Source organism: Sylvia atricapilla, chromosome 11, assembly GCF_009819655.1.
Source record: "Sylvia atricapilla isolate bSylAtr1 chromosome 11, bSylAtr1.pri, whole genome shotgun sequence".
In the NCBI taxonomy this organism is placed as follows: Eukaryota; Metazoa; Chordata; class Aves; order Passeriformes; family Sylviidae; genus Sylvia; species Sylvia atricapilla.
The window spans coordinates 14,835,355-14,860,381 of record NC_089150.1 but is presented as its reverse complement, the minus strand read 5'-3'; the positions used below and the strand labels follow the sequence as shown (position 1 = coordinate 14,860,381).

General features: G+C 53.6%; 2 protein-coding genes across 3 annotated transcripts in view; one reads left to right on the top strand and one right to left on the bottom strand.

The window, feature by feature from the left end:
• The window catches only part of DNAH1 (dynein axonemal heavy chain 1), a 67,063-nt gene extending 55,346 nt beyond the window's left edge, over nucleotides 1–11,717 (top strand). Inside the window, exons 55-78 of the mRNA XM_066327093.1 lie at nucleotides 80–271; nucleotides 693–860; nucleotides 1,134–1,325; nucleotides 1,756–1,887; nucleotides 2,096–2,221; nucleotides 2,669–2,788; nucleotides 3,580–3,729; nucleotides 4,127–4,287; nucleotides 4,407–4,632; nucleotides 4,719–4,914; nucleotides 5,107–5,258; nucleotides 5,741–5,941; nucleotides 6,347–6,487; nucleotides 6,934–7,092; nucleotides 7,529–7,660; nucleotides 7,826–7,996; nucleotides 8,418–8,597; nucleotides 8,675–8,851; nucleotides 9,031–9,201; nucleotides 9,407–9,537; nucleotides 9,884–10,028; nucleotides 10,281–10,487; nucleotides 10,853–11,087; nucleotides 11,464–11,717. Coding sequence (XP_066183190.1) covers nucleotides 80–271; nucleotides 693–860; nucleotides 1,134–1,325; nucleotides 1,756–1,887; nucleotides 2,096–2,221; nucleotides 2,669–2,788; nucleotides 3,580–3,729; nucleotides 4,127–4,287; nucleotides 4,407–4,632; nucleotides 4,719–4,914; nucleotides 5,107–5,258; nucleotides 5,741–5,941; nucleotides 6,347–6,487; nucleotides 6,934–7,092; nucleotides 7,529–7,660; nucleotides 7,826–7,996; nucleotides 8,418–8,597; nucleotides 8,675–8,851; nucleotides 9,031–9,201; nucleotides 9,407–9,537; nucleotides 9,884–10,028; nucleotides 10,281–10,487; nucleotides 10,853–11,087; nucleotides 11,464–11,585 — 3,987 coding nt within the window. The 3' untranslated portion in view covers nucleotides 11,586–11,717. The remainder of the gene's footprint in view (nucleotides 1–79; nucleotides 272–692; nucleotides 861–1,133; nucleotides 1,326–1,755; nucleotides 1,888–2,095; nucleotides 2,222–2,668; nucleotides 2,789–3,579; nucleotides 3,730–4,126; nucleotides 4,288–4,406; nucleotides 4,633–4,718; nucleotides 4,915–5,106; nucleotides 5,259–5,740; nucleotides 5,942–6,346; nucleotides 6,488–6,933; nucleotides 7,093–7,528; nucleotides 7,661–7,825; nucleotides 7,997–8,417; nucleotides 8,598–8,674; nucleotides 8,852–9,030; nucleotides 9,202–9,406; nucleotides 9,538–9,883; nucleotides 10,029–10,280; nucleotides 10,488–10,852; nucleotides 11,088–11,463) is intronic.
• A 933-nt stretch (nucleotides 11,718–12,650) lies between these two features.
• Nucleotides 12,651–23,713, bottom strand: BAP1 (BRCA1 associated protein 1). Of its 2 annotated transcripts, none has more exons than XM_066326794.1 (17): nucleotides 23,608–23,713; nucleotides 21,195–21,224; nucleotides 21,042–21,096; nucleotides 20,273–20,405; nucleotides 19,752–19,871; nucleotides 19,232–19,293; nucleotides 19,019–19,161; nucleotides 18,389–18,467; nucleotides 17,654–17,777; nucleotides 17,257–17,374; nucleotides 16,692–16,879; nucleotides 16,229–16,362; nucleotides 15,164–15,636; nucleotides 14,893–15,050; nucleotides 14,112–14,204; nucleotides 13,566–13,638; nucleotides 12,651–13,274 (listed from the first exon to the last, which is right to left on the bottom strand). In XM_066326794.1, the coding sequence occupies exons 1-17, from the start codon at nucleotides 23,642–23,644 to the stop codon at nucleotides 13,141–13,143; spliced, it is 2,154 nt and encodes a 717-aa protein (XP_066182891.1). In that variant the 5' UTR covers nucleotides 23,645–23,713; the 3' UTR covers nucleotides 12,651–13,140. The 2 variants fall into 2 exon arrangements, with proteins under 2 accessions (XP_066182891.1, XP_066182892.1); XM_066326795.1 differs by having other exon boundaries at nucleotides 14,947–15,050.
• Nucleotides 23,714–25,027: the final 1,314 nt, after the last annotated feature.

Sequence of the window (25,027 nt, the reverse complement as noted above, 5' to 3'; positions counted from 1 at the left end):
TGGTCCAGCTGAGGGAGGGATGAGCACCCCATCTCCCAGGGAATCAGGTTAACCCACTGTTTCCATTTGGGTTTTGCAGGTACGAGCCCTTCAGAGGCCTCCCCTTGGTGTGAAGATTGTGATTGAAGCTGTCTGCATTATGCATGGAAAAAAGCCCAAAAAGGTGGCAGGAGAAAAGATAGGCACCAAGGTGGATGATTATTGGGAGCCAGGCAGGGCCCTCCTCCAGGACCCAGTGCAGTTCCTGAATAGCCTGTATGATTATGATAAGGTAAGCTGTGACTGGGATCAGGTATTTCCTCACAGACTCCTTCTCACAGCAGCAACAAATTGAGTTTCTTGTAGGCAACACCAAAGATAAGGGTGTATTTGGCCTGGAAGCCCTCATGGGAGTTGGGTGCACTTCACTGCTTTGTGCAATAGGACCCAGACACACAAGTCTTCACGTTCTGTCCCCTTGCTTTTTTGTGTGGATGAGCTAGATAGAAGTGGTATGGGAAGGGATTTACTCAATCCCACAGTTGTGGCTCCCAGAACTCACCATACAGCAATTTGATTCCTCCAGTGTGATGCCACCCCTGTCGGGTACCTGGGGTGCTGCTGCCTCTGGGGGAAGCCCTCAGGCGATCAGTGATGAGCATGCTAGAGATCTGACTGAGGAAAGTCTCCTTGTCTTCCACCATTCTTTGCAGGACAATATTCCAGACAGTGTGATCAAGGCCATCCAGCCCTACATTGACAATGATGAGTTTCAGCCAGCTGCCATTGCCAAGGTCTCCAAAGCCTGTACCTCCATCTGCCAGTGGGTGCGTGCCATGCACAAGTACCACTTCGTGGCCAAGGTCGTGGAGCCCAAGCGGGTAAGAGACTCTGTGACCCAGCTGCTTTTGGTGTTTGGGAACACAATACTAGCAGCTCTCTTCTGCAGATGTTGGGAATCACCACATTCTGCAGGTCAGGGTGTAACTCCTTTGTCATCCAGGGATTGGATTGACTGAGATATCAGTGGCTAGAACTTAGCAGCAAGCACTCTTATGGAAAACCAACTCTTGCTCCAAGGTCTCTGGCTTTTGGGAGACAAGCTTGACCACAGACCCAAAGCACCCACTGTTTCCTTGTGCATGTCTCCCCAGCAAGCCTTGCGGGAGGCAGAGGCAGACCTGCGTGCCACTCAAGTGGTCCTTGACAAAGCTAAGCAACGCCTGAAGGATGTTGAGGATGGCATTGCCCAGCTGCAAGAAAAGTATGAGGCCTGCAAAGCCAATAAGGAGGAGCTGGAAAGGAAGTGTGAGCAGTGTCTGCAGAGATTGGCCCGTGCTGATGTGGTAAGGGACAGAGCTGGGTTCTGCCTACTTATGTGAGGCAACTCGATTTCAGATCAAGCAGCACAGTAGTGAAAACATCCATGTGCCTGCAGCTCATGACAATCCCAGACTGAAGCTACATGGCCTGATCTTAGCAGCTCAACAGGACTGGAAAGCTAAGCTAGCCAGGCACTGATGTAAAAAGTTGCTGTCCTCCTGTGCACAGCTTCCTCAGCTAACAGTGGGTCTCCATGACAGCTTAGAGCAGCCCAGTAATCCCAGGATTGAGTGCTTAAAGCCAGGAACAGAATTTAGAATATGTTAGGGGCCACCCCAGCCTCTGGTCACCAAAGTCACCTGCAGCATTATCCAGAGAGCAACAACATTATCCAGGTCCAGGATACAAGGTTAGACCACGTAGCATCTCTCACATGTGCAACTTATCCCACAGCTCATCAACAGCTTGGCTGATGAGAAGGTGCGCTGGCAGGACACTGTGGAGGGCCTGGATGACAAAATCAACAACAGCTCTGGGGATGTGCTGGTTGCAGCTGGCTTTGTGGCCTACCTGGGCCCTTTCACAGTAAGTTTGCAGTGCTCAGAATTCAGTTTGTAGCTCTGCTGTCCTGGCCAGGGAGAAAGGAATAGGACACAAGGGTGTGAGAGCCTTCCAGGATCTCTCTCCACTTGTGCCAGAGGCTGCACATTTGAATGGGAACAGGAAGGTTTAGATACTCACAACAGACCAGCTGCAACACAAAGAAAAGCTGTGATGGTGTTTCTCATGGCAGGGAGACTACCGTGCAGCACTGTCCACGGAGTGGATGAGGGAGCTGGCCGAAAACAACATTCCCCACAGTGAGGATGCAAGCCTCATCAACACCCTGGGAGACCCTGTGGAAATCCACTCCTGGCAGGCAAGTTTTAAAAAAAGCCAAACCAAACAATACTTGAGGAAGAAGGGGCCTCAGGTAAAGACTAAACCAGTCAGCTCACCCCTCACCAAGATCACCTCTGCCAAAGGACAGGCCCCAAACCAAGCAGCTGGATAATGGCCAAGTATCTCCACACTGCAGAACTGGAATTGCTGCCAGGCCTGGGCAGCAGCAAAGAAGGCATTAGCCTTTACCTGTAAGGCTTGTCCTTTACAAACCCCAGGCCCAGAGCCAAGCTCTGGCCATAGCCTGCCCAAGCCTGACCCCACAGCACAGCCCCTTCCCAGGACTTAGCTCCTGGCAGAGGTACCTTCACCACTATCCCCTGTCCACCCACTGGGAGCTCTCAGGGGCTAGGGCAGCAAGGGCTTCTCTCTGGTCACCTATGTGCACTACCAGGTGTCCCAACAACTTTTTCTACTCTCTTAGATTGTTGGTTTACCCAACGATGCCCTGTCTGTGGAGAATGGGGTAATAACCCGATTCTCCCTGCGCTGGACCCACTACATAGACCCACAAGGTCAAGCAAACAAGTGGATCAAGAATCTGGTAAGAGCTGTGGGGAGGAAAGCCAGGATAGGGGAAACAGCTTTCTGTCAGGAGCGGTGCAGAGCAACCTCAGGCTTTGGCTCTAGAGCTGCAAAACCCCAAGCTATGCCAACCCAACCTAACCAGCACCAGACAGTCCTCTACATACACATTCATCCCAGGTGGATTTCCCTTCTCAGGGATAGGGCAGGAGGAGCCCTGAGCAAGTGAGACATTGGATTCCCACGCTGGCTCTCTGCTAACATTCTAGGAGCCTTCACCTCACAAAACAACACCAGCATCTCCCATAACAGTTTTCAGAGTTCTAGGACAGAGAAATATCAGGGTGGCATTACCTGGCTATTGGGCACAGTCCATACTACCACAGTGCTGGAAATCCTAACCACCACCTCTACTCCAGAGACGTGCTTTACTGCCCTTTTGAAGGATCAGGCAGGAGACTGAGGCAGCTGCTCCTGTTTTGCTCCCTGAGGGCTTTTCCCACCCACCTGCTCTCACTTTGCAGGCTCTGCCCTGAATTAGGAGTGTGGGGCTCCAGAGGAGTATGGGTCTGTGAAGGAGATTGTCCCTATTTCTTCCTTTTTTGCTCCCTCATTGAGTCGTCTCTACTGCCTGCTGGTGTGGAATAAACTTGCCAAAACAGCCCAAGTCTAGCTGAGGAAGAAAAGATATTATTTCTGCTGCCCCAGGGAGCTAAATCAGTCCAGTGAGAGGTGTACTGTGCACCAGAGCTGGATGTGAAGGTGGTAGGACACCACAGAAACCTTACTTTCCCCTGCCTCTGCATTCAGGAGAGGGAAAACAGCCTAGAGGTGGCCAAGCTGAATGACCGGGACTTCCTCTCCACTCTGGAAAACACCATTACCTTTGGGAAGCCCTTCCTGCTGGAGAATGTTGGCGAGGAGCTGGATCCAGTCCTTGAGCCTGTCTTGCTGAAAGAGGTCCTGTGTCTCACCTTGGCAAGGAGGGCAGTGGTACCTGGTTGAGCTGTAAGGGCCCAGGTGGTCAGGGTGCCGTGGGGTGTGGTGTGTTTGTAGGTCTCCGTGGGCAGGCAGAACTTGCATGGATGAGTGAATCCCATGCCTTGGCCAGGGCATTGACAGCCACCTGCACACACTGGTCTTCTGCCAGCAGGCATCTCTGCCTGAGAGGCAGGGCCTGAAATACAAATGCTGTCTTCATGTTTAGGCCTTTAGTTCCACAGGGAAGCTTGGAGTTCCTCTGTCCTGAGAGCCTTCAGACTCTCTCCTCATTGCAGAGCCCAGGGCACAGCAGGATGCCTTCCCTCACAAGAGGTAACCATCCCAGCCTTCTTGTATTTGTCCTTCTCTGGTACAGACCTTCAAACAGCAAGGCAGCACTGTGCTGAAGCTGGGGGATACAGTGATCCCCTACCATGAAGACTTCAAGATGTACATCACCACCAAGCTGCCCAACCCTCACTACAGCCCTGAGGTCTCCACAAAGCTCACTCTCATCAACTTCACCCTCTCCCCCAGGTACCTGCTTTTACCCCATTAATTGCCCGTGCTGCTCAGCATCATTCCTTGCAGTCCTCAGACACTTGGGCTTGTTGCCCTCTCACCTGCCACCCTCATTTCTGTGGCTTTTGTTTTAGTGGCTTGGAAGACCAACTGCTGGGAGAAGTGGTGGCTGCAGAGCGGCCTGACTTAGAAGAAGATAGAAACCAGCTAATTGTTAGCAATGCCCAGATGCGTCAGGAACTAAAGGAGATAGAAGACCAGATCCTGTATCGGCTCAGCACTTCTGAAGGAAACCCTGTAGATGACTTAGAACTCATCAAAGTGTTGGAGGCATCCAAGCTGAAGGCAGGAGAGATCCAGGTCAGAAGTGAAAGGTGTTCTTCCCCCTGCAGCTGTGCATCCCCTGCCAGCACTCCACTAATCATGACATTCCTTCCCTCCTCCAGGCCAAGGTCGCGGTGGCAGAGCAGACAGAGAAGGACATCAACATCACCCGCATGCAGTATGTGCCTGTGGCAGTCCGCTCGCAGATCCTCTACTTCTGTGTCTCAGACCTGTCCAACGTGGACCCCATGTACCAGTATTCACTCGAGTGGTTCCTCAACATCTTCCTCTTGGGGATCCGTAACTCTGAGAAATCAGGTGCCTGCCCAGAACAGCCCCCTCCTATCCTCTCCCTCATCCCACACCTGCACCCAGTCTGCGTGTGAGAGCAGCTTCTCTCCTTCCCAGACAGGGTGGGGGTGTGCCTCTGTAACCAGGAACCCAGAGCTGACATTCAGAGCACCCTCCACATCCCCCATGGCACTTACCACCCTTACTGCCCTTTTTCAGAGGAGCTGAAAGAGCGGGTAGAGAACATCAACAACTACATCACCTTCAGTCTCTACTGCAATGTGTGCCGCAGCCTCTTCGAGAAGCACAAGCTCATGTTTGCCTTCCTGGTCAGCGCCCGGATCCTGATGAATGAGGGGCGGATCGATATGGTGAGCAAGTCACCTTAGTCCTTGAAGGGATCCCATCAGGGCAGCCCAAGCACAGCCTGTTCAGCCCCTAGAACTGTGTGCTGGGTGGAAAAGGAGCCTTGTTTCCTTGGGGTAGCGACAGGCTTGGCAGCCTGATGGACAAACACAGGGGCCTCTGTCTTTATTCAGCTTTCAAACTGTTCCCAGTGTCTACATGCAGAGCTGCCTAGCCTGAATCACCTGCAGCTTTTGTCAGTTTGCTGCTGGACTGCTGCAAAGGTTAATGAGTTCAGAGGGAGCAGACAGGGGTTAGCAGAGAATGGGAGCTGAGCAGTTGCTATGTTGGTCTCACCAGACCATCCAGCTCAGTTACTCCTTGACACACACACCTGGCAGGAGAGCAGCCAGAAGGACAATAGAGGATTTTAATTGTATATGGCACCATGTGCCTTGAGCTCAGCGGGTAGGCCATTATCCGTGACCAAATCGTATCCTGCTCCCAGGATGAATGGCGGTACCTGCTGTCAGGAGGGGCCATAAAGGAGATGAAGGACAACCCAGCTCCAGCCTGGGTGAACGAAAGAGCATGGGGAGACATCCTGGCCATGAGCAGCCTGAAGAATTTCTCTGACTTCGACAATGATTTTGCAGCCAACCTTGAAGGGTTCAGGACCATTTTTGACAGCCCCAACCCTCACAGGCAAGTGTCCTCTGCTTTGTCAGCTTAGCTCTACTGCACATGACATCCCTGGGAGAGCAAGAGGAGCTGATACAGTGCCAGCTCTGCTCCCAGCGCAGTGCCATGCAAGGGAAAGGATGAGGCACTGCCTTGTCTCCTCAGGGGTGACCATTTCTTGCCCAAGGCAGAGCCTTATCCTAATGCCCTATTTGTAGTAGTAGTATTTGCACAGTAGTATTTGCTGCTTCCCCAGTGGAAGTAGTTCTGTCTTGCATACTGATGGCTTCAGAGCTACAGACAGCAACCTCAGCCAGGGGACTGGAAGGTCCTTGTCCCTTATGAAGCCCCAATAGCTGCCTGCAGTCAACTTGGGTACTTGTGTGGAATCTAGCACATCCCCCCAAAAGGCACCTAATTGCTTTGCAGAGAGCCTTTGCCCGGGAAGTGGCAAGATGAGCTTGATGCCTTCCAGAAGCTTCTGGTTCTGCGGTGTCTGCGTGGAGACAAAATCACCAATGCCATGCAGGACTTTGTGGTCCTGAACCTGGATCAGCGCTTCATCGAGCCGCAGGTAACCGGGCAAGAGCAGGTGCTGGTGGGGACAGGAATGGAGCAGGAGGCCTTGAGCTTGTGATAAATGAGCCGCCAATTGCAGTGAAGGTGCTTGTCCCCCTCTGCAGTCACATTGTTCCTCCCACAGCTGGGGAAATACCTGTGTCTTAGATGAGGGATAGCCTTTATGATGTCCACCAGTTAAACCACAGTAGGAGGGGGCAGATACTGCAGGTGTACAAGGCAAGAGTTCCAATGGTGAATGGGAAAGTGGTTCATGTAATGAACAGCCTGACTGTAATGCGGCCAGAGGAGAGTTGTACGTTGTCCTCACTGATCATGTTCCTGGCCTTGGCACCCAAGAGGATGCTGGAGACTTAGAGGAGAGTTGGAGGCCAGGAAGGCTGAGGAGGTGCTGCATGGTTCCACTACAGCCTCTCCACTCTCACCAACTCTCTGTTGCAGACCACTGACCTCTCAATCGTGTTTAAGGACTCCACTGCCACCACCCCCCTGGTGTTTGTGCTGTCCCCAGGCACTGACCCTGCTGCCGACCTCTACAAGTTTGCTGAAGAAATGAAATTCACACAAAAGCTCTCTGCCATTTCTCTGGGCCAGGGACAGGTAAGCTGTCAGTGCATATGTGGAACAACAGTGTCCTAGCACTCGTATCACCCTCACCAAGCTCCAAGTAGGCCAAACATTTGCAGCACTGTGAAAACACCCTCATGCCCCAGGGCCCTTACTCACCAAGCTTCTGCTCCTACCCCCTTGGGGCGGGAGCTGCAGCAGCTGCCACTACAGTGCCCTCTAACGTCTCAAATTCATCTGCACTTCTTCTATTCCCTCCACCCTCCTTCACAGGCTTATAAAAGCTGTAAAAAACTTTGCCTTGTCATCAAACAGCAAAGATCCAGCTGAGCCATGGGGGCAAAGCCAGGCCATAGCTCTGGACAGTGGTCCTTCCACTGAGCTCCAGGGAGCTGCCTCCCTGTCCTGCTCAGCAGGACACAGTGTGCCATGGGAAAGGTCTCTGAGCCCTCTCTTTCTGCCTGTGCAGGGCCCCCGTGCTGAAGCCATGTTGCACAGTGCCATGGAGCAGGGCAATTGGGTCTTCTTCCAGAACTGCCACTTGGCCCCCAGCTGGATGCCCTCACTGGAGAGACTCATCGAGGCCATTGACCCCGGCAAGGTGAGATGTTTTACTGGGCAGATGCTCACTCTGAGGATAAGAGGCAGGAGGCTGGAGCCTGGGAGGCTCTAGTTCAGACCCATCCATAGGCTCCTTAGAACCAGAGGGTCAGTGCAGGGGTTGTGCCTGCACCCTCTGAGTGCTTGCTGCCTTCTGGACTTCCAGGTGCATCCGGACTTTCGCCTCTGGCTCACCAGTCTACCGAGCAACCACTTCCCAGTGTCCATTCTCCAGAATGGCTCCAAGATGACCATCGAGCCCCCCCGTGGGGTCAAGGCCAACCTGCTCAAGTCCTACATTAGTTTCAATGATGACTTCTTGAATTCTTGCTCCAAGGTAAGACTCAGGTGCTTTGGCTTGTTGTCCCCATTCTGTGCCTGCTCCAATGTATGCTTTCCACCTGGGTGTTGCTCCTCTCCAGGCATAGATCTTCCTCCCCATTAGAGAATCCATGTACTAGAGAAGGAGGTGTTTCTCATAAACTCACATCTGTGAAGAGCCACTTGGAAGTTTTACTTTGAGAAACAGAAGCAACAGTATTTTGGAGGCCTGGCATAAAGCACTTGCAACTCCCTTTAAGCAAGGAGAGAGCCATGGCCTTCCCTAGTACAGCAGCCTGACTGAGGTTTCCCCATCTCCAAGCTCCAGTTCACACTCCTGAATTGGAACATTTGCTCTGCCAGGTCCCAGAAGGACCTGATTTACTTCAAGGATGTCTACTCCCAAGCTGAGCAACTCCTCTCCCCACTTCCCACAGGTCACAGAGTTTAAATCCTTGTTGCTGTCACTTTGCTTCTTCCATGGGAACATGCTGGAGAGGAGAAAGTTTGGGCCTCTGGGGTTCAATATCCCCTATGAGTTCACAGATGGAGACCTCCGCATCTGCATCAGCCAGCTGCAAATGTTCTTGAATGAATATGTAGAAATTCCCTACAAGGTGAGAGCCACTCCTCCTGCAAGGGAACAAGCTCATGATGCAGACATGGATCAGAACCATGGTGGGCTCTCCTACAGGTTCTGAAATACACAGCTGGGGAGATCAACTATGGCGGCCGTGTGACCGACGACTGGGACCGGCGCTGCATCATGAGCATTTTGGAAGATTTCTACAAACCTGAGGTTTTAAATCCTGACTTTGCCTATTCTGAATCAGGTATCTACAAGCAGATCAGTACCTCTTCTGACCTCAATGTAAGTACTCAAGTCACAAATTGTAGCTCATAGATCTGGGGAGATTGTCACAGTGCAAAGGGGATCTCTCTTCTCTGAAACCCACTGCATTTTCAGTTCTCTGGGGGAATATAATATTTGTAAGAACCTGGGATGTTCAGCTGGTCTTGGCCTCTCAGTCTCTGTGGATTCCTCTCCAGGGTTACCTCCAGTACGTCAAGGGCCTGCCTCTCAACGACAGCCCAGAGCTCTTTGGTTTACACGACAATGCCGACATCACCTTCGCTCAGAACGAGACCTTTGCTCTGCTGGGGGCCATTGCACAGCTGCAGCCCAAGACAATCACGCTGGGAGGCCGCAGCAGGGAAGAGGTGGGTGTCCCAGTCCCAACAGTGCTCTGGCAGCCCGTGCCCAGTGTGGGCAGTGCCCACAAGCACCAGCTCTCAGCAGGTGCCACCCTACCTGCTGGGTGCCAGCAATGGCAGTGCCATGCCAGTGTTAGTTCTCCCCCTTCTCAGCAGCCATGGGCCTGGATTAGAAGGATGGGAAAGCACCTACTTGCTGCTTTCCTTCCAGATTGTGGAGGAGACTTCCAAGGACATCTTGGCAAAATTGCCTGACACCATGGACGTGCAGGAGGTGATCCACAAATACCCACTGCTCTATGAAGAATCCATGAACACAGTGCTGGTGCAGGAGGTGATCAGGTGAAACTCCTGTGGGATCACATGCTAGGGAACAGCAGAGATATGCAGGCCCCTGCTGCCACCCACCTTTGGGGAACCTCATCACTGAGCACAACAGTGGGGCTGGCAGTCACACTAACAACTGTGTTGTCCTGGCCAGGGCCTTTGGCTGATTCTGTCTCCATCTGCTGCAGTCACCAATTTAGGGCTGGGGGAGCAGCTGTGACATCTTGTTGAAGAGGACTGGGGCTAGGGGTTACATGGAAGAGCTTCATTTGTGTATAAAGATCCACACCCTCTCTGGGCAGGCACTGGGTGATAAACCACTGGACAGAGTCACTCTGCTCCCTCTGCCCTTTCTCTGTAGGTACAACAAGCTCCTGGAGGAGGTTGCCTCAAGTCTGAAGGATTTATTGAAAGCTCTCAAGGGCCTGGTTGTGATGTCCTCTCAGCTGGAGCTAATGGCCAGCAGTTTGTACAACAACAGTGTTCCCGAAATATGGAATGCCAAGGTATATGCCCCAGCCAGGCCAGCTGCCTGCCAGAGCTCACCCAAACCAGAGGAACGTGTTATCAGCTGCTGCTGGACTGGGCTGTCTCACGTGGAGCTGGCTCTTGGTCCCCTGGCATGGACATGTCTCCTGCCTAGTGCAGCTGACAGTTGTTCCCAGCCCCTGGGCTCTGGGCAGCTCTCAGCAGCTGAAGCACAAGGTCCAGGCTCTCCTTGACTGCCTTCAGCACCTCTCTCTGTGGGTGCCCCACAGGCCTATCCGTCGCTGAAGCCATTGGCATCGTGGGTGAATGACTTGGTGCAGCGGATTGAATTCCTGCAGAACTGGATCAGCCATGGGATCCCCTCCGTGTTCTGGATCAGTGGGTTCTTCTTCCCCCAGGCCTTTCTCACCGGGACACTGCAGAACTTTGCCAGGAAGTCTGTCATCTCCATCGACACCATCTCATTTGGCTTCAAGGTCAGTAAATCAGGTGGAGAGTGTGAATTTATCTGGAATTTCCTGCTAGAAGGCCACAAAGGCCCTGCCCAAGAGGTGAAGCCATCAGGCTACACAGCTGCCTATGGCCCCACCATCCTCTTTGTGCTTGGATACACCCACCTACCCACATTGCCAGACACCTCCCCAAGCTGGCAGAGGCTTTTGCTTCCAGACCTGCTCACATCCCACTTCGCCCGCTCTGTCACAGGCTGCCCCGCTGAGAGCTGTAGCACACTCTCCTTTGGCAGCGCTGGCTTAACTAAGAGCTGCTTAAGAGGCTTCTTGGGGCTGAGCCCCCAGGGACACGCCTTGAGCAAGGGCCCGGCGGCCCCTCCCCTGGGCAGGTCATGAAGGAGTCGGTAAAGGAGCTGACACACCAGCCCAAGGTGGGCTGTTACATCCACGGCTTGTTCCTGGAGGGTGCCCGCTGGGACGCGGCTGCAGGTCTGCTGGCAGAGTCCCGCCCCAAGGAGCTCTACACGGAGATGGCTGTCATCTGGCTGCTACCTATCGCCAACCGCAAGCCTCCGGAATCCGGCTCCTACTTGTGCCCCATCTATAAGACACTCACTCGCGCAGGTAAGGGATCTAAAGGCAGACTTCCAGAAGCACGGGATCTGCAGGAGCAGCTAGGAGGGGCAGCCCGGGAGGGGCACTAGGGAGTTCCTCCTGGCATACATGGGCATAGAGCAAGGTACTGTTGGCAGTTGCCAGCCAGGGAGGAAAGATTTCTCCTGCTGTGGTTGAGAGAATGGAGCAGCCAGCCACCCTGGCTAACTCTGCAGCAGTGTCCATGGCCAGGTCCCCTCAAGCTGACAGGCCTGTTTCCCCGAGCCCTGCTCAGCCAGTCACCTGGCTTAGGGTGGGGAGGGTTCCTGGATGGGGTCACTTGTCTGGGATTCCCTGGTCACTGTGCAGCAGCACCACCCTCGTACACTTGCTTCCCCCATTACAGGCACGTTGTCAACAACGGGCCATTCCACCAACTATGTGATTGCTGTGGAGATCCCTACGGACAAGCCAGAGAAGCACTGGATCAAACGGGGTACAGCCTTGATCTGTGCCCTGGACTTTTAGCCAAAAAATGCAGTCAGGCCAGCCCAGGAACCTACTGCAGCTGAGGGCCTGAGCCAGGCTGCTACCCCCCTGTCCTCCTGCCCTCCTTCTGTTGAGGTGAGTCCTGCCCTTCCCCTGTTGAGGTGTGTCAATAAATTGAGCCTGGTGATGTTGCGCTCTTCACGATTACTTCAAATCTCTACACCACAGAAGAGCTGCCAGCAGGGATAACAGGGCCTGGAGCTGCACTTGGTGCTTCCAGCCCCACTGCCCCTAGCCCCCTTCCCTCACACACCTCTTCCGTGGCTGGCCGTTACAGGATAGCTTTATTCCTTCAGACAGATCCATTATTTACAGTACTTGATATTAGACACAGCAAGAGACAGAAGGATTTTCTTTCCTTCAACAAATACCAAAAGAACGGTTTCATTCCATAGTCAAGATCTGTACACATATTGAAAATATTCAGTCCTCTCCTGTGGCAGCTTCACCCTAGGACATCTGTGGGGAGCAATGCTCACCTCTGGAATCTCAGATTTCTGCCAGGCTCCTGGGGGCTGGGAGGAGGCAAGAGCCAGCCAGCCAGGGGGAAGAGATTGGGCTCCCTCTGCTGCTGCCCCCATCCCACATCCACCATTGCAGCAACCAGCTGCATCTGCCCCTGTCAAGAGGCTTCATTCACCAAGCCACAGCCAGTGTCCACCCTGACGCCATGCCCAGCACCACCAAGGCCACCACACAAGCTTGGACTGTTCATAATTGATGGGGTTCCTCTGGAGCCTGGGCCTGGTGCAATGCTGTGTAACCCACAGGCATGGCCAGGGCCACGGAGCTGGTCCCAAGGAGAGCAGCCAGAGCAGCAAGAGAAACAGGCCACCCCCAGCACCACCAGAGAGGGCTGGGCACAAGGCCCAGCTCCACAGATGAGCCTACCCACCCTCATCCAGCAAAAGAGCTGCCATGGCCCACTGGGGAGCCAAGCCCCAGGAGCTCAGCCAGCACCAGGCTCTGGGCAGTGCAGTGTGGGGTGGGTGCAGAAGCAGCTCTGTCCTGGAGCCACCTTGCTAAGAATGGCCAAAGCCTTGGTTAGGACCAAAAATGAGTTTGGGTAAGGGAAGGATAAAAAAAGAGACATCAACATCCCAGAGAAGCACAGAGCTGAAGGCCTGGATGCTGGACACAAGCCACAGCCAGCTGTGGCCAGTACAGCCTCACATCGGCATTGCCAGCATTCCCACACCAGACCCATCCCCAGCTGGGTGAGCTCTTTCCCTCTGGTCACAGTCCTCAACCAGGCTGCTGAGACAGAGGTGACAGTGTCAGGGTGCTGCCACAGCATGGTCAGGCAGCTGAACACTTCAGACTCCCTTCTGCTGCAGGGACTCCTTCAGACAGGGTCTTGCCTTTCACAGCTTAGGTGCAGAGAAAAACCCAATTTCCTTTTGTCCCCAGGCTCCACCTGGGCTGAGGGTTTGTCACTGTGGTCCTCTTCCTTGGGCAAAGGGTAACACAGATCCAAGTGCCAGTGCCCAAAGCCACAAAGCCCAACTGCTGTTTCTCAGTCTTGGCTCTCTGGTTACTGGCGCTTGGCTTTGTAGGGGCGGGAGCGTTTCCGGCGGTCCGGCTTCCTCTGCTTGTGCAGGCGGCCGATGCTGACTCCCTGCCGCCTGCGCACGGAGATGTTCTGCTCCACAAGGCTGGCCAGCATGCCTGCAGGAAGAGCACACACACGGGCCTGGAGTGCTGGGATTACCCATGCCAGAGGGCAGCCCTGCCCCTCTCGCTCAAAAGCCATCAGCGGGCACCTCCTGGGACTACAAACTGGAAGGAGAAAGCAGAGATCTGTGGCTCCCCAGACTGAGCGTCAGCCTGTGCCCCAGGCCTGGCCTAAACAGGGAGCCAGGCAGGGTGAGCAGCCCAGGTTCTCAGCTGCTGCTTCATCACGCTCAGTGGAGCTCTCCCAGCTGAACCCAAACCCTCTGCGCCGTGAGCACAGCTCACCTTCCTGGGCCAGCATGGATATGAATGTACAGATGAACTCATCGTAGTTGTGGGTTCTCCTCTGGTCATCAATCTACAAAGAGACAAATCCACAAATAATCCAGAAGCAGGGGGCAGGGAGAAGGGAGAGTTCAGGGTTAACAGGGGACAAAAAACTGGCATGCCTGGCCCAGCCCATAGACTAAGGAGAATAAAGCAGGAAGGGACCCATCTCCCAGCCTATCTTGGGACTGTCTCCACCCTAGTTCAGATGCTTCACAAAGGGCAGCTGGGAACAGGTAAGGGTGGCCAGGGGAGGTTTGTCTGATTCTCCCCTTCCTTCTATCAGTGCTGATGTTCATCCCAACACTGTATCAACCCTCCCCCAAGCTGCCAGTGCTGTGGTCTGTCCTGGTAAGAGTTCTGCCCTGCTGGGCTGTTTGGTAACATGGAAGAGACTCTGAATGCTCATCACCATTCTCAGCTCCCTCCATTTTTACATAAAACCATCTCAGACAAAAGCCTTTGGGCAGCTAAATGAGCAGTGCAAACAAGCCAGCAGCACACCTTGAATTTCTTCCTCTTCTCTACCTCCTCCTTCAGGCAGGCCTCGTAGTTTGCAATTTCTGCTTCCACACACTTGAGCAGCGCCAGCAGCTCCTACCAGGAACAAGCAAACCAATCATGAGCACAAAGCCAGCCACAGATTAGGAGCCAGCAGGTGTTCCTTTCTGTGCTAGGAATGAGGATTCATCAAAGGAAAAACACTCGCCAGGAAGAAACAAAGAGATCAGTTTGTTGTAGGGAATTCACTATGGCCAGCCCAGGGAAGGTGGGTTCTGCCCCTGCCTCAATATACCTGGTTTTGGTACAGGTGGAAGGGCTGCCTGTGTGCCAGAAACCCTGTCCCCTCTACCCGCCCCTGGGCCTGCTTCCCCTGAAAAACAAAATCTGAAGACTTCTTCTTGGAATAGCAGTTTCTACTCAGCTCTCTCCTCCAGGCAGCCCTTGGTGCACTTGTTCCACCTGAGCCTGGTCCTGCCCCTGGCTGGAGGGCACAGACAGGCTGTGGAGTTACCAGCAGGCTGGGACTGCAGGGTCTCACCAGCTCCTGGCCCAGAGGAGAGCACAGCAGGCTGAATGTGTCAGCTGCAGAGACAGGGGCGGTGCCCACTACCAAGGTCCCCGAGATGACGTAAGGCACAAAACCTGCACTGCCCTGTGCCTGGAGGCACGGCTGCGACGACACGCGAGGGGACAGCGTGCACATGCAGTTCAGTCACTGCCAGCGCTGCTGCGCCTCCGGGTGAGCTCCACGTTCCCAGGGCTGTCGCAGCACAAAACTCACCTTGGGAGAATACTTTTCCCCCCCAGGGTGATCACTGGTCCTGCCAAGTCCCACCTTCTCTTTGCTGTCACTGGCCTCACTGCCCTCCTTCTCCTCCAGTTTGATCACCACCGGGGCCTCTTCACCGGGTTTGATGGAAGAGGGGGAGTTTTTCCCATCTACACACAGGGGAAGGAAGCATTAGGAGCCACCACAAAGGACTGGCAGACACCCTCGAAGTCAAAAGACACTGTGCTGTCACCCCAGGTGAGACTCCAAAGCAGGCACTTACCTGCAGCAGCCAGCGGGCAGAACACGCCGTCCTCAGTGAGGTGCAGCAGCCCACAGCTGACAATGGGCCCCAGGTCCCTGACGGCCCGGTTGTAGCGCATGCAGTCGACACGCAGCAGCCCGTCCTCCTCCCCAAACAGCACCTTGGAGATGTGGGAGGTGACGGGGCTGGAGGGGCGCGTGGGGTTGGCCGAGCGGATGGGCGAGCGCAGCGGCGAGTTGAAGGCGCTGCCGATCTCGGAGGCCGTGTCCGTGCTCTCGTTGCTGGGCGTGGGGGAGGGCTGGGAGTGCGTGACCACCGCCACAGCGGCACCCCCGCCGCTCGTCTTGATGGACAGGGGAATGGAAAGATCCTTTTGAGATTCCTTCAGCTTCTCAGCCAGGACGTTGATGGTGTTGGGCTGCAGGACAGACAGCTGGCCATCTGCAGCCCCTGCCATGTGCTCTTGCTTCACTTGCCCTTTCCTCTTGTATCTGCCCAGAAACACAGCAGGGAAGGTGAATAGCTGGTAGGAGGGCCCAGCCTGGACACTGTCAGCTCTGTGCTCAGCAGTCCAGGCTGCCTGCTGGGATGAAACAAAGTCTGAAACACTTCAACACCACCCTCAGTGCCACCGGGTTCTCTTGCAGCACCTCAGCAGTACTCTGAGCCACTCAGTCCCAGGGATCCCTACACTGCTGGGTGGCACAGGCTGCTGTGTACCCCTGCTCTTCTTCCAAAGACCCCAAAGCTCCCTTGCTGTGACCCCAACTTCCTGGCCTTAGCAGCAGTCCAAGCACACCAACACTGTCACCAGGAGCTGAACTGGCATTCAGCACTGTGGAACCAAGGTTTCTCAAAGCCCCAAAGCCTGCCAATAACACTGTTACTCTCAGGGCAGCTGAAATTCAGAGCTGGCTGTAAAGAGCTACTGAAGGACTTTTGAGCCCAGTGAATGAAAAGCAAAATGGTAGGTGAAGAGAAAAATCGAACTGTCAAGATCTAAGGAAGGAGATCAGGGAAGTCCTTGCTGACAGTTCTGCAAATGTCAGCTCCCAGCCCCCCACCCTCAGCTCAAGCTGTCACCTGATGGCTGAGTTGCTGTTACGAACTTCCTCATCATCATCATCATCATAGTCATCCTCATCATCCGAGTACTGCTGGTGCTGTCGGACTGGGACCCGGCTGCGACCTACTCCTGCTGCAAGGTCTTCTTCCTCCTGCAACACACCATTGCTGAAAGCCTGCTGGCAGCAGGGCAAGGAGGAGGAACCCACTGGACTCGTCCTTCATTCAGCCCAACACCAGGACTTGGCTCTTTTGATAGGAAACAGGGACCCTTTCCCATTTTTGCTCAGTTTACCCACATTAAAGTTAACCTCCTTTATCAGATCAGTCTTTATTTACCCTCTCCCTCCCAGCCTGGGTTAGTGCTGGGGTAGTGCCACACTTAGGGCAGCTAACACCTGTGGTCCCACAGACATGAGGGACTCCAGGCAAAGAGCTCAGCTTGAATCAGGTGTGCTGCTAGCCTGGCACTCTAGCTTACCTGCATGGGGGACTTGGCATAGTTGTGGTTATCCAGGAAGGCTGGCAGTCTCTGCACAATGGGGTTGGGGTTTGCTGGAGGGGCCCCATTGATGCCGCTCACTGTTGTCTTTGGCACCGGTTTGGATTTGCTGGGTGGGCTCTGTGTGGCTGTGGTGTGGCCCTGGCTGGTGGGTTCATCTGTGCCATCTGCCATACAAGCACAGCACAGCCTTTCCTCACCAGCACTGTCACCTTTTATTCCATGTCCTTTACCACCTCTTACTCACCCAGGTGAGAGAAGAGCTCTTACACTCCTACAGACCACCACAACCACCTCCATCTGTCACTGGTGTCCCCAGGCTCCAGCCCTCTCACTTTCAGGCTTCGCACTCTCCAACAAACCCCCAGGCACAGAGGCATCACCACACCCCAGCACAGCGCACATGAAGCAGGGATCACAGAAAAAAAAAGCGAAGCTGACAATAAAACTGCCCCAAGCCCAAGGTCAGACAGCTGTTGTCACTACCACCCTGTGCTCACTCCATGGCAGGCCAGTTGGCAACACTGCTGGTACAAGGTCCTACCTGGATGAGTGCTCTCTGGAGTCACAGTTTTGCTGCTGGCTGGCTTTGCCTCTTCAGCAGGCTGAGACTCCTGAGACTTCTGGGTCTGGATCAGCTCAGGCTGAGTTACTCGGATAAGCTTGAAAGCAAATGACATAGAAACTGCATGCTGGACCAGCAACGACCCAAACCACATCCTTCCCCCTCCTCAAGCACTGCAGAGCTCATGAGATGAGCCAACACCAAGTGCCCAGGCACACAAATGACACAGGTGAGCAGTGAGGCTGACTAACTCCTCTTCCCACAAGGTTCTTCCCAAGGCCAAACAACACCTCTAAAATGAGGGCCCTAGCAGCACAGGTAGATGCCCTGAAAAAGTCTATTCCCCCCCAGCCTTGCAGTGCCTGGGCTGTCCTACCTGCTGCAAGGCCTCCAGCACAGTCTGGCGGTTCATCTTCAGGATGTGCAGTTTGGACTCATACTTCATCCTCCGGTCAGGCACCACGGCCATCAGGTTGAAGCGGATGTCGTGGTATGGCTCCCTGCAGGAAGGGCAGCAGCCCTCAGCCACATGGTGACAGCCCTATCCCCACCTCCTGCCCAGGCATTTAACACCCACAAGGCTTCTTCCCAAAACCAAGTCAACCTCACAGTGGCTGAAGAAGCAGTGCAAGATTGTTTCAACCACCACACAAAACATTCTCACAGTCACAGGTTGGTTAAGGTGGGAAAGGACCTGAGAGAGTCATCTACTGCAGCAGTGTCACCCAGACAACAGCCAGACCCCTTTTGAATATCTCCAAAGAGAGAGATTCCACAACTTCTTTAGGCAATCTGTCCCAGTGCTGTCACCCTCATGCCCAAGCATCCAAGAGGCCCAGCTCAAGACCAGAAGCACCACTCCTCCTATGGACTTGAGCTAACATGGACCTAACCAGGCCACTCTTAATGCTGTGCAGCATTTGCAGGGCTCTGCACCACACAGGGAATGCATGCTCTGCAGGCAAGAGAAGGCAAGGGGCAGAGCACCTGCACCTCTCCGTAGGCAACCTCCACTCTCACTTCCACAATCTGCCACTCAGAAACCCCAGTACAAATAATTCAGGGAAATATGGCAAGGGACCAGTGCTTGCCCCATGGGCCAGGACATTACCCTGCAGTGGCCAAGCCAATGCGCTCCATGATCACTCTCCTGGCTTTGTCTGTCCATTCCTCATCATCTGCCCACGGCCCTGGGAGAACAAGACACAGCTGGACTTAGCAAAGCAAGCCATGCTCAAGTAAACCAAGTACATGAAGTGGGTACCTCACCAAAGGGGCTGACAGACAGAAACCTGGCAGGGAAAAATAACTGCCTATAAGACAGAACTGAGGGGTCAAGTTCTAAGAGAATGGAATAACCCAGGCAGCCCAGTGGGATCTGTTTGGACCAGTTGCCTCAACACACCGTGGTTATTTGGTACAAGGAGAGAGTGAGGAGATAAATTTCTCCTTGCTATATGAAGTTATTTCAGAGCTGAAGGACCTTGTGGCCATGAGCAACTGGCGAGGAAAAGGGCAAGGCTGGAAAAACAAAAGCAATGCATTTAGAAATCACTGCTTCCTAGGCACAGTCCCCATCACACGCAGTCTCCAAAATTAGCTGCCAATATTTGTCTGGAAGCCATTGGAGTGACTGTCCACTAACACCAGTTCACACTAAGAGGCAATGAAAAACAACACATTTGGAAACACCAGGGTGCTATTCACCTGTTTCAACAAGCAGGGACAGGTGAGCTCTTACCATGGTCAATGGGATAGACCTTCAGCCCATCCAGCTCAAAGAGCCGTCCCTTGATGGGGACATAGCTGACAAAATGAAAAGCCTCCATGGTCCGCACTGCGCTGATCCCGTTCTGCTTCTCTGGCAAGTGCCGTGGCTCTGGCCTGCGAGGGCAAGAGGTCATGGAGAGTCTGCCTCCTCCAGAGAGAGAGAGCTGCAGACACCCTCACTCACCTGGCATGGCTGTTGTGGGCCTTGGCCAGCTCCGGAGCATTGCCAATGGCATAGCCTTTGCTCTGCAGTCAACAGCAAGAGAGAAGAACAGCTGAGAAGTGACAGGGAACAAACAAAATGCTTCACCTTCCCACTCCCTCTCTCCATCTCCCCACAGGACCAGGACAGAAACTCTCAGGCACATCCTCTACTCTTCTGAGTTACAGTAAAGTCCAAGACGGAAAAAGCGTACAATTTTTACTGAATAAATTATAACTGGAGAAAAACAGACTTCACAATAGGTCTGAAGGGAGGAGGATTTTTGATTACATGACAGAAAGCTCAGAGCTGTGCCCAGCCTAAAGCGGACCAAGGCTCTGAGCTAGGCAAGGCAGGAATATGAGAGAGAAGAGGAAATCCTGCTGCAGTGTGCAGCCACAGAGGGCAGGGAAGAAGCCAGCTCATTAAGAGCATCACTCAAAGAGGTGAGCAAGAGGCAGACCACCCATGTCACCTCTGCACAGCCCAACCCTTCCCCTACCTCAGGGCTAAAGCCTTTGGTGAAATCCTTCATGCGGCTCAACGTGGGGCCCAGGTCGACATTGTTGCAGTTCAGGAGGACGCTCAGCAGGGCATGGGTGGCACAGGAATTAGGGATCAGCTGGACAATAACACAAAGACCAACTTAACCAGCAAGAACAAGGCAGCCTTTCAACAACCCCTCAGTGTTGACAACAATTAACTGAAGACACTGATGCAAGAACCATCGGCACTTGTGAGAGCAGCACAGGTGGATGCTCAGCTCTCACAGGAAGGAGGGAAGTCAGTATCACTTAGAGAGCATCACCATGCCCCATGAGCATCTGCTCACAGCACAGGTCACAGTCTCCTATCCCTCACTGGATTCTCTCCAACCTGAAGCTCAGGGAAGACCCTCCCAGAAAAGAGGAGCTGCCCTCATGACCAGCAAGACCAGTGCAGCCTCTCAGTACCACACACACTGCTTCCCTGAGGTGTCACAGGAGACACCCCAGACAAACATTCCCCCCACCTGGAGCCTACCTGGTGAGCAAAGAACATGTTATTGACGATGTCATCATCGATCACCGAGGTCTCGTCCACCAGCGTGGAGACCTTCCGGCGGGACCGGCGCTCCTCAATCCACTTGAACAGGAAGATGAACCCATACACGGGGCTGCAGAGAGAAAACAGCAGCTCCAGCTCTGCCCAGCATCAGAAACGTTCTGTTTCACAGGCAGAGCCAAGAGAGAGAGGAAAAGCAGAACAACCAGTGCCATCTTTCTGGAAGTGACCACCCCTGCCACAATCCCCCCAGCCCAACACTACTGACGACACTCCTGTGCTGATACTTCAGGTTCAGCCAACAATCAAGCATGAAAACTTTGGGGATTGACAAGTCTTAACAGACTGAAGACAAAGAAATGGGAAATTCCCGTCTGGACAATGATTGACCTGTAGAATGGTGCCTGGTCACTGAATGAGCCTCCTTTTACACTTACCTTGGATTCATTCTTGAGAAGAATTCAGCAATGGCTTTTAAGAGCCCTCAAAGCCTTTTCATAGCACCAGGACAGGGAGAAAGCTCACACTGCAACCACACCACCTCTCCATGGTGAGGGGGAGATGAATCCCCTGGAGGATGTCCCCCACCTGCCCCAAACCCAATTAAGCCCTCCTGGTCTATCACTTACAGCCCTGACCTCCATGACAGACAAGCTCACAAGGGCCCCTCTCAACACCTGGCAATGAGTTCCCAGGCTCACAGGTCATTCTGCTTAGCAAAACTCACATTCTCAGGCCTCTGACTCACCCTTGGCATTTGCTCTGCAGATCATAAATCTCCTCAACCTGCACTCCCTTGACCCCTGCAGACAAAGGAGAGAAGCTGGTGTAAGGCCCACCAGAAAGGACAGGGTAATGGCAGACAAAAAACCAACTTCTCAGAAAGCTTTCTAGGACTTACCAAAATCTTCAACCAGGAGTGTGAAAAGACCTAAAAGGAACAAAACCAACAGGTTACTTTTGGCTGCAGAGAGGAAATGTGCTGTCATCATCCCTTGATGTCCCATATGGTCCCAGGCCAAGGCACAGCCAGAAAATCCACAGCAGAGTGGCACCAGGATCACACCAAGTCCCAGCAGTGGGGCTGCTGAGCTCAGAGGTGCTCCAACTCCCTTCACCCCTCCATCTCCACTGATCATCCTCTTCCTCAAGAGGACCTGAAACAATTCTTTCCTGCCAGAGCCCAATGCATCCTGACCCACTGCAGATGGCCTGCCAAGTGAGCAGCAGCAGCAGGGAGCACCTAAATGACACACACATGCTTGTAACCAGAGAGAAAAATGGCTGAAGATATCACAAGCTATTTTTTTAAAAATCATTTCTGTTCATGTTAGTGAAAGCCAGTGAGGTGACATCCAGATCACAGCAACAGGGCTGTGGGGAAGTCCAAGGGTTGAAAGGCTCATCTTCATCTCCCTGTCTCTTTGGGGAAACCAAATCCAACAGCCTGTCTACAGTGACTACAAAATTTAGGAGGACATAACCAGAAATACAGAAACAACAGCAAGAAAACAGGGATTATCAGACATCAGCAACTGAGCAGCAGCTGCCACTACGATGCTGAAGCAGTCAGCCCAATTTTCAGGCAGTCACTCTGCACATGGAGGTAGTGAGTTTGAGACTGGAATAACAAATCTGCTTTTTTAGCTCCCTTATAAAGGCTGCTGAAAGCCTGGGAGGAAGCCCAGGGAACACCAATAAGAAGGATTAAATCCTGAGAAACATGCCTGTAAGCAACGGATTTAAGGACCCTGACGTACGTGGCTCAATTAAGAAGAGCCCAAGCGGCTTCCACACCAAAGTTAAAATTATTAAAATGGGGAGGAAACTCCTGGGAGCAAAAAGTCTTCATTAATTTAACAGAAAACATTGTTTTTCTTACAAAATTGTCAGTGAGAAGAAATATGCTGTGGAAATAACATGCTTCAAACCAGTGAGAGGCCAGGCCATTACATCAAACCCCATCACCCTCCTGGTCCCTTCCAAATCCACTTTTTTCTCTGGCACATTTCAGTATTTTGTATTACCTCAGAATCCACAAAAGGCGTAGTCCTGCTCCTGACACCTCTCCTGGAACACTCAAACACCCATCCCAGCTTATATGAGTTGGCTGGGACACACTGGCTGGTGTCCACAGGCACACACAACACTATGGCAGCAGCCTGAATGTTCCCAAGGCTCTCTTCCCCACCCAGCAGCCAGCCCAAATCTGGATCTACCAACCCTTCCTGACCAGTAAAGCACCCAGAGATTTCATCCCATGGCAAGATATTCAGCTCGTGGGATATGCTGAAAGCTGAGAGCAGCACATGGGTCACTCCTAACATCTGTCCCAGCTGCCACCCCTGCATCCAAACTGCCACATATCAAAAAAAAAAAAAAAAAAAAAAAAAAAAAAACACCTGCCTCTGCCCAGACAGATTGTTTCCCAAGCAAATACCCTTCCTCCCCAGTTGTGAGAATCCAAACCATGTCCTGTATCCTGTAACTTTTTGCCATGATGAAGGACAGAATGAGAACGATTTCAGCATTTTCCAAGTACCAGTAAGGAGAATAAAGAGTAGCAAAACTGGGGGTGACAGGGACACTGACGCCAAACAGAATCCTGAGTGCAAGAGACAAGTATAATTCCAGAGGTCAAATTCCCTCAACCACAGCCCCAAAAACTCACCACCCCATCCTAGAGAGCAGCTCCCAGCCTTCCACAGGACAACCCCATTCCACACTACAGAAACTCAGAAGATTAAACCATTTCAGACAATGCACCAGCCAACACCAGCTTTAGCCCTGAAATCTAAACCGATGAAAAAACTCCGAGACTCTGCCACAGAATCCACTTTCAAGGCAACGGGGACACCTAGGACTGTCCTGCTCCCAGGTTCTCCATGCCAGCCTCTTCAGCACCTCTCCTGCCCTCCTGCACCCTCCTACTCTAGGCCTGCATTCCCCATTTCACCCCTCGAAACTCCACTCGTACACCCACACCACCACAACTTCGCCTATGCACCCACAGCCCCGCAAAACTTCACCTGCACACCCCATACCCCAGCCCCCCCAAACTTTACCAGCTCACCTCCCATCCCCAACTCCCCCAAAAACTCCAGCTGTGCTCCACAAATCCTACCGCCTGAAACTCCACCCACTCACCCCCATACCCCCAGCCCGCCCCTTGCAGCCTCCATAACCTGTCCTCCACGTCCCCCCCAGCCCAGGCCCCGCTGCCCGTGTGTCGCTCAGAGTCCCTTCACCGCCCCGACCTGTCCCTCGGCCCGCGCCCATCCCCGTCCGCTGCGCGGTGCCGTGTGCCCGCTCACCAGGATCGCTCTCCAGCTCCAGCCAGCCCTTATTCATCTTCCCGCGGGCCGGGCCGCGCCGCCATGTCCGGCCCCGACTCCGGGACCCGCCGTCGCTCGCCGCTGTGCGTCATGGCGCGCGGTGACGTCACGCGGGCGCGACACGCGGTGACGCGCAGCCCGGCGGCGCGCGGGGGGCGGGGCCTGTGCGCGGCTGCGCGCGGGGGGCGGGGCCTGTGCGCGGCCCCGGGAAGGGCCCGGGATTCCCTGGAAAGCTGCTCCTCTAAGGAGCGCCGAGCTGCTCTTCTTTTCTGGCGTGCAGGAAGGATGGATGTCTAGGGTTTATTGCCTCTAAAACAATAGGGTTCGTCACATCGCACTCCTTTGTGTGTTCTGGTGACTGATTTCCAGCCTCTTTTCTCTGCTCACTGTGTGCTGCTGCTTCCCTTTATTGTCTAGGGAATTTAGCTGATGGCGCATGCTCGTGAACTTTGTGCCTGTAATTTTCTAGACATTGTGATATTTGAATGCTTTGCTAATTCTGCCCCTGTGCATTGAAGGACGACCTGCTCATTGTAACACTTCACAGCACTGCTGAGGGTAGAGGCCTCTACCAGAATTTGCAACATCCAGGAGTGTTCGATGGATGCCACGCCTAGTGCTCATTACAAGATCTCTGAAAATATGCATGTTGGACGGAAAGAAATAGCAAGAATGATAATATGGGTGCATCTGCCTGGTGGGGTTTTGTTGTTTTGTTTGTCTGTGGGTTTTTTGGGGGATGATGATGATGCTGACGGGGCTCAGGCTCAGCAGCCTGGGCTGCCCTATTGATGAGGGGCTGCAGTGAGGGCCTGTACTGCCCAGCCTCTCCTCCCAAGCAACTAAAGACAGGATGAGAGGGACACAAGCTGCACTGGGGAAGGTTCACATTGGGCATTAGGAAGAGTTTCTTCACAGCAACATTCCTGGAATGGGTTGTTGGAATGGGCTGCCCAGGGAGATATGGAGTCACTGTCTCTGGAGATGTTTGAGGAAGGGCTGGCACTCAGTGCCATGGTCTTGGTGATGTGGTAGGTTGGATTCGATGTCTCAGGGGTCTCCTCTAACCCAGTCGATTCTCTGACAGTGTGTTCAGATGTGAGGGCTGCTGGTGGGGCTGGGGCCAGCCCTGGCCTGGCCACGAGCTCCACTTTGGCCACTTTGGAGGCTGGAAGGTTCCCAGGGCGAGCGTGTGCTCCTGTGCTGCACTTCCTTAGGAAGTGGGATAAAAATAGGAGTGGGACGGGCGGCTGGGCCTGCCCCTGCGTCCATGGCTTTGTTCTTTGGCTGTTCCCACGCACGCCCTGGCCCCGAGTGCTCCCCTCACCCCACTCCTGCCCCTGGGACAGTGCCAAGCCCAGGTAGGACTCATTCCCCTCTGCAGAAACTGAAGTGCATG

Bases quoted from the DNA above. Each gene is read 5' to 3' on its own strand.
- BAP1 (XM_066326794.1), bottom strand. From the start codon at position 23,644: ATGAATAAGGGCTGGCTGGAGCTGGAGAGCGATCCTG. The intron at 17,778-18,388 runs GTAATGTCCTGG...CCCTTCCTGCAG, and splicing joins ATTGGCTTGGCCACTGCAGG to GGAGCCATACCACGACATCC. The intron at 16,880-17,256 runs GTAGGACCTTGT...CTTGTATGGCAG, and splicing joins TCCAGAGAGCACTCATCCAG to ATGGCACAGATGAACCCACC.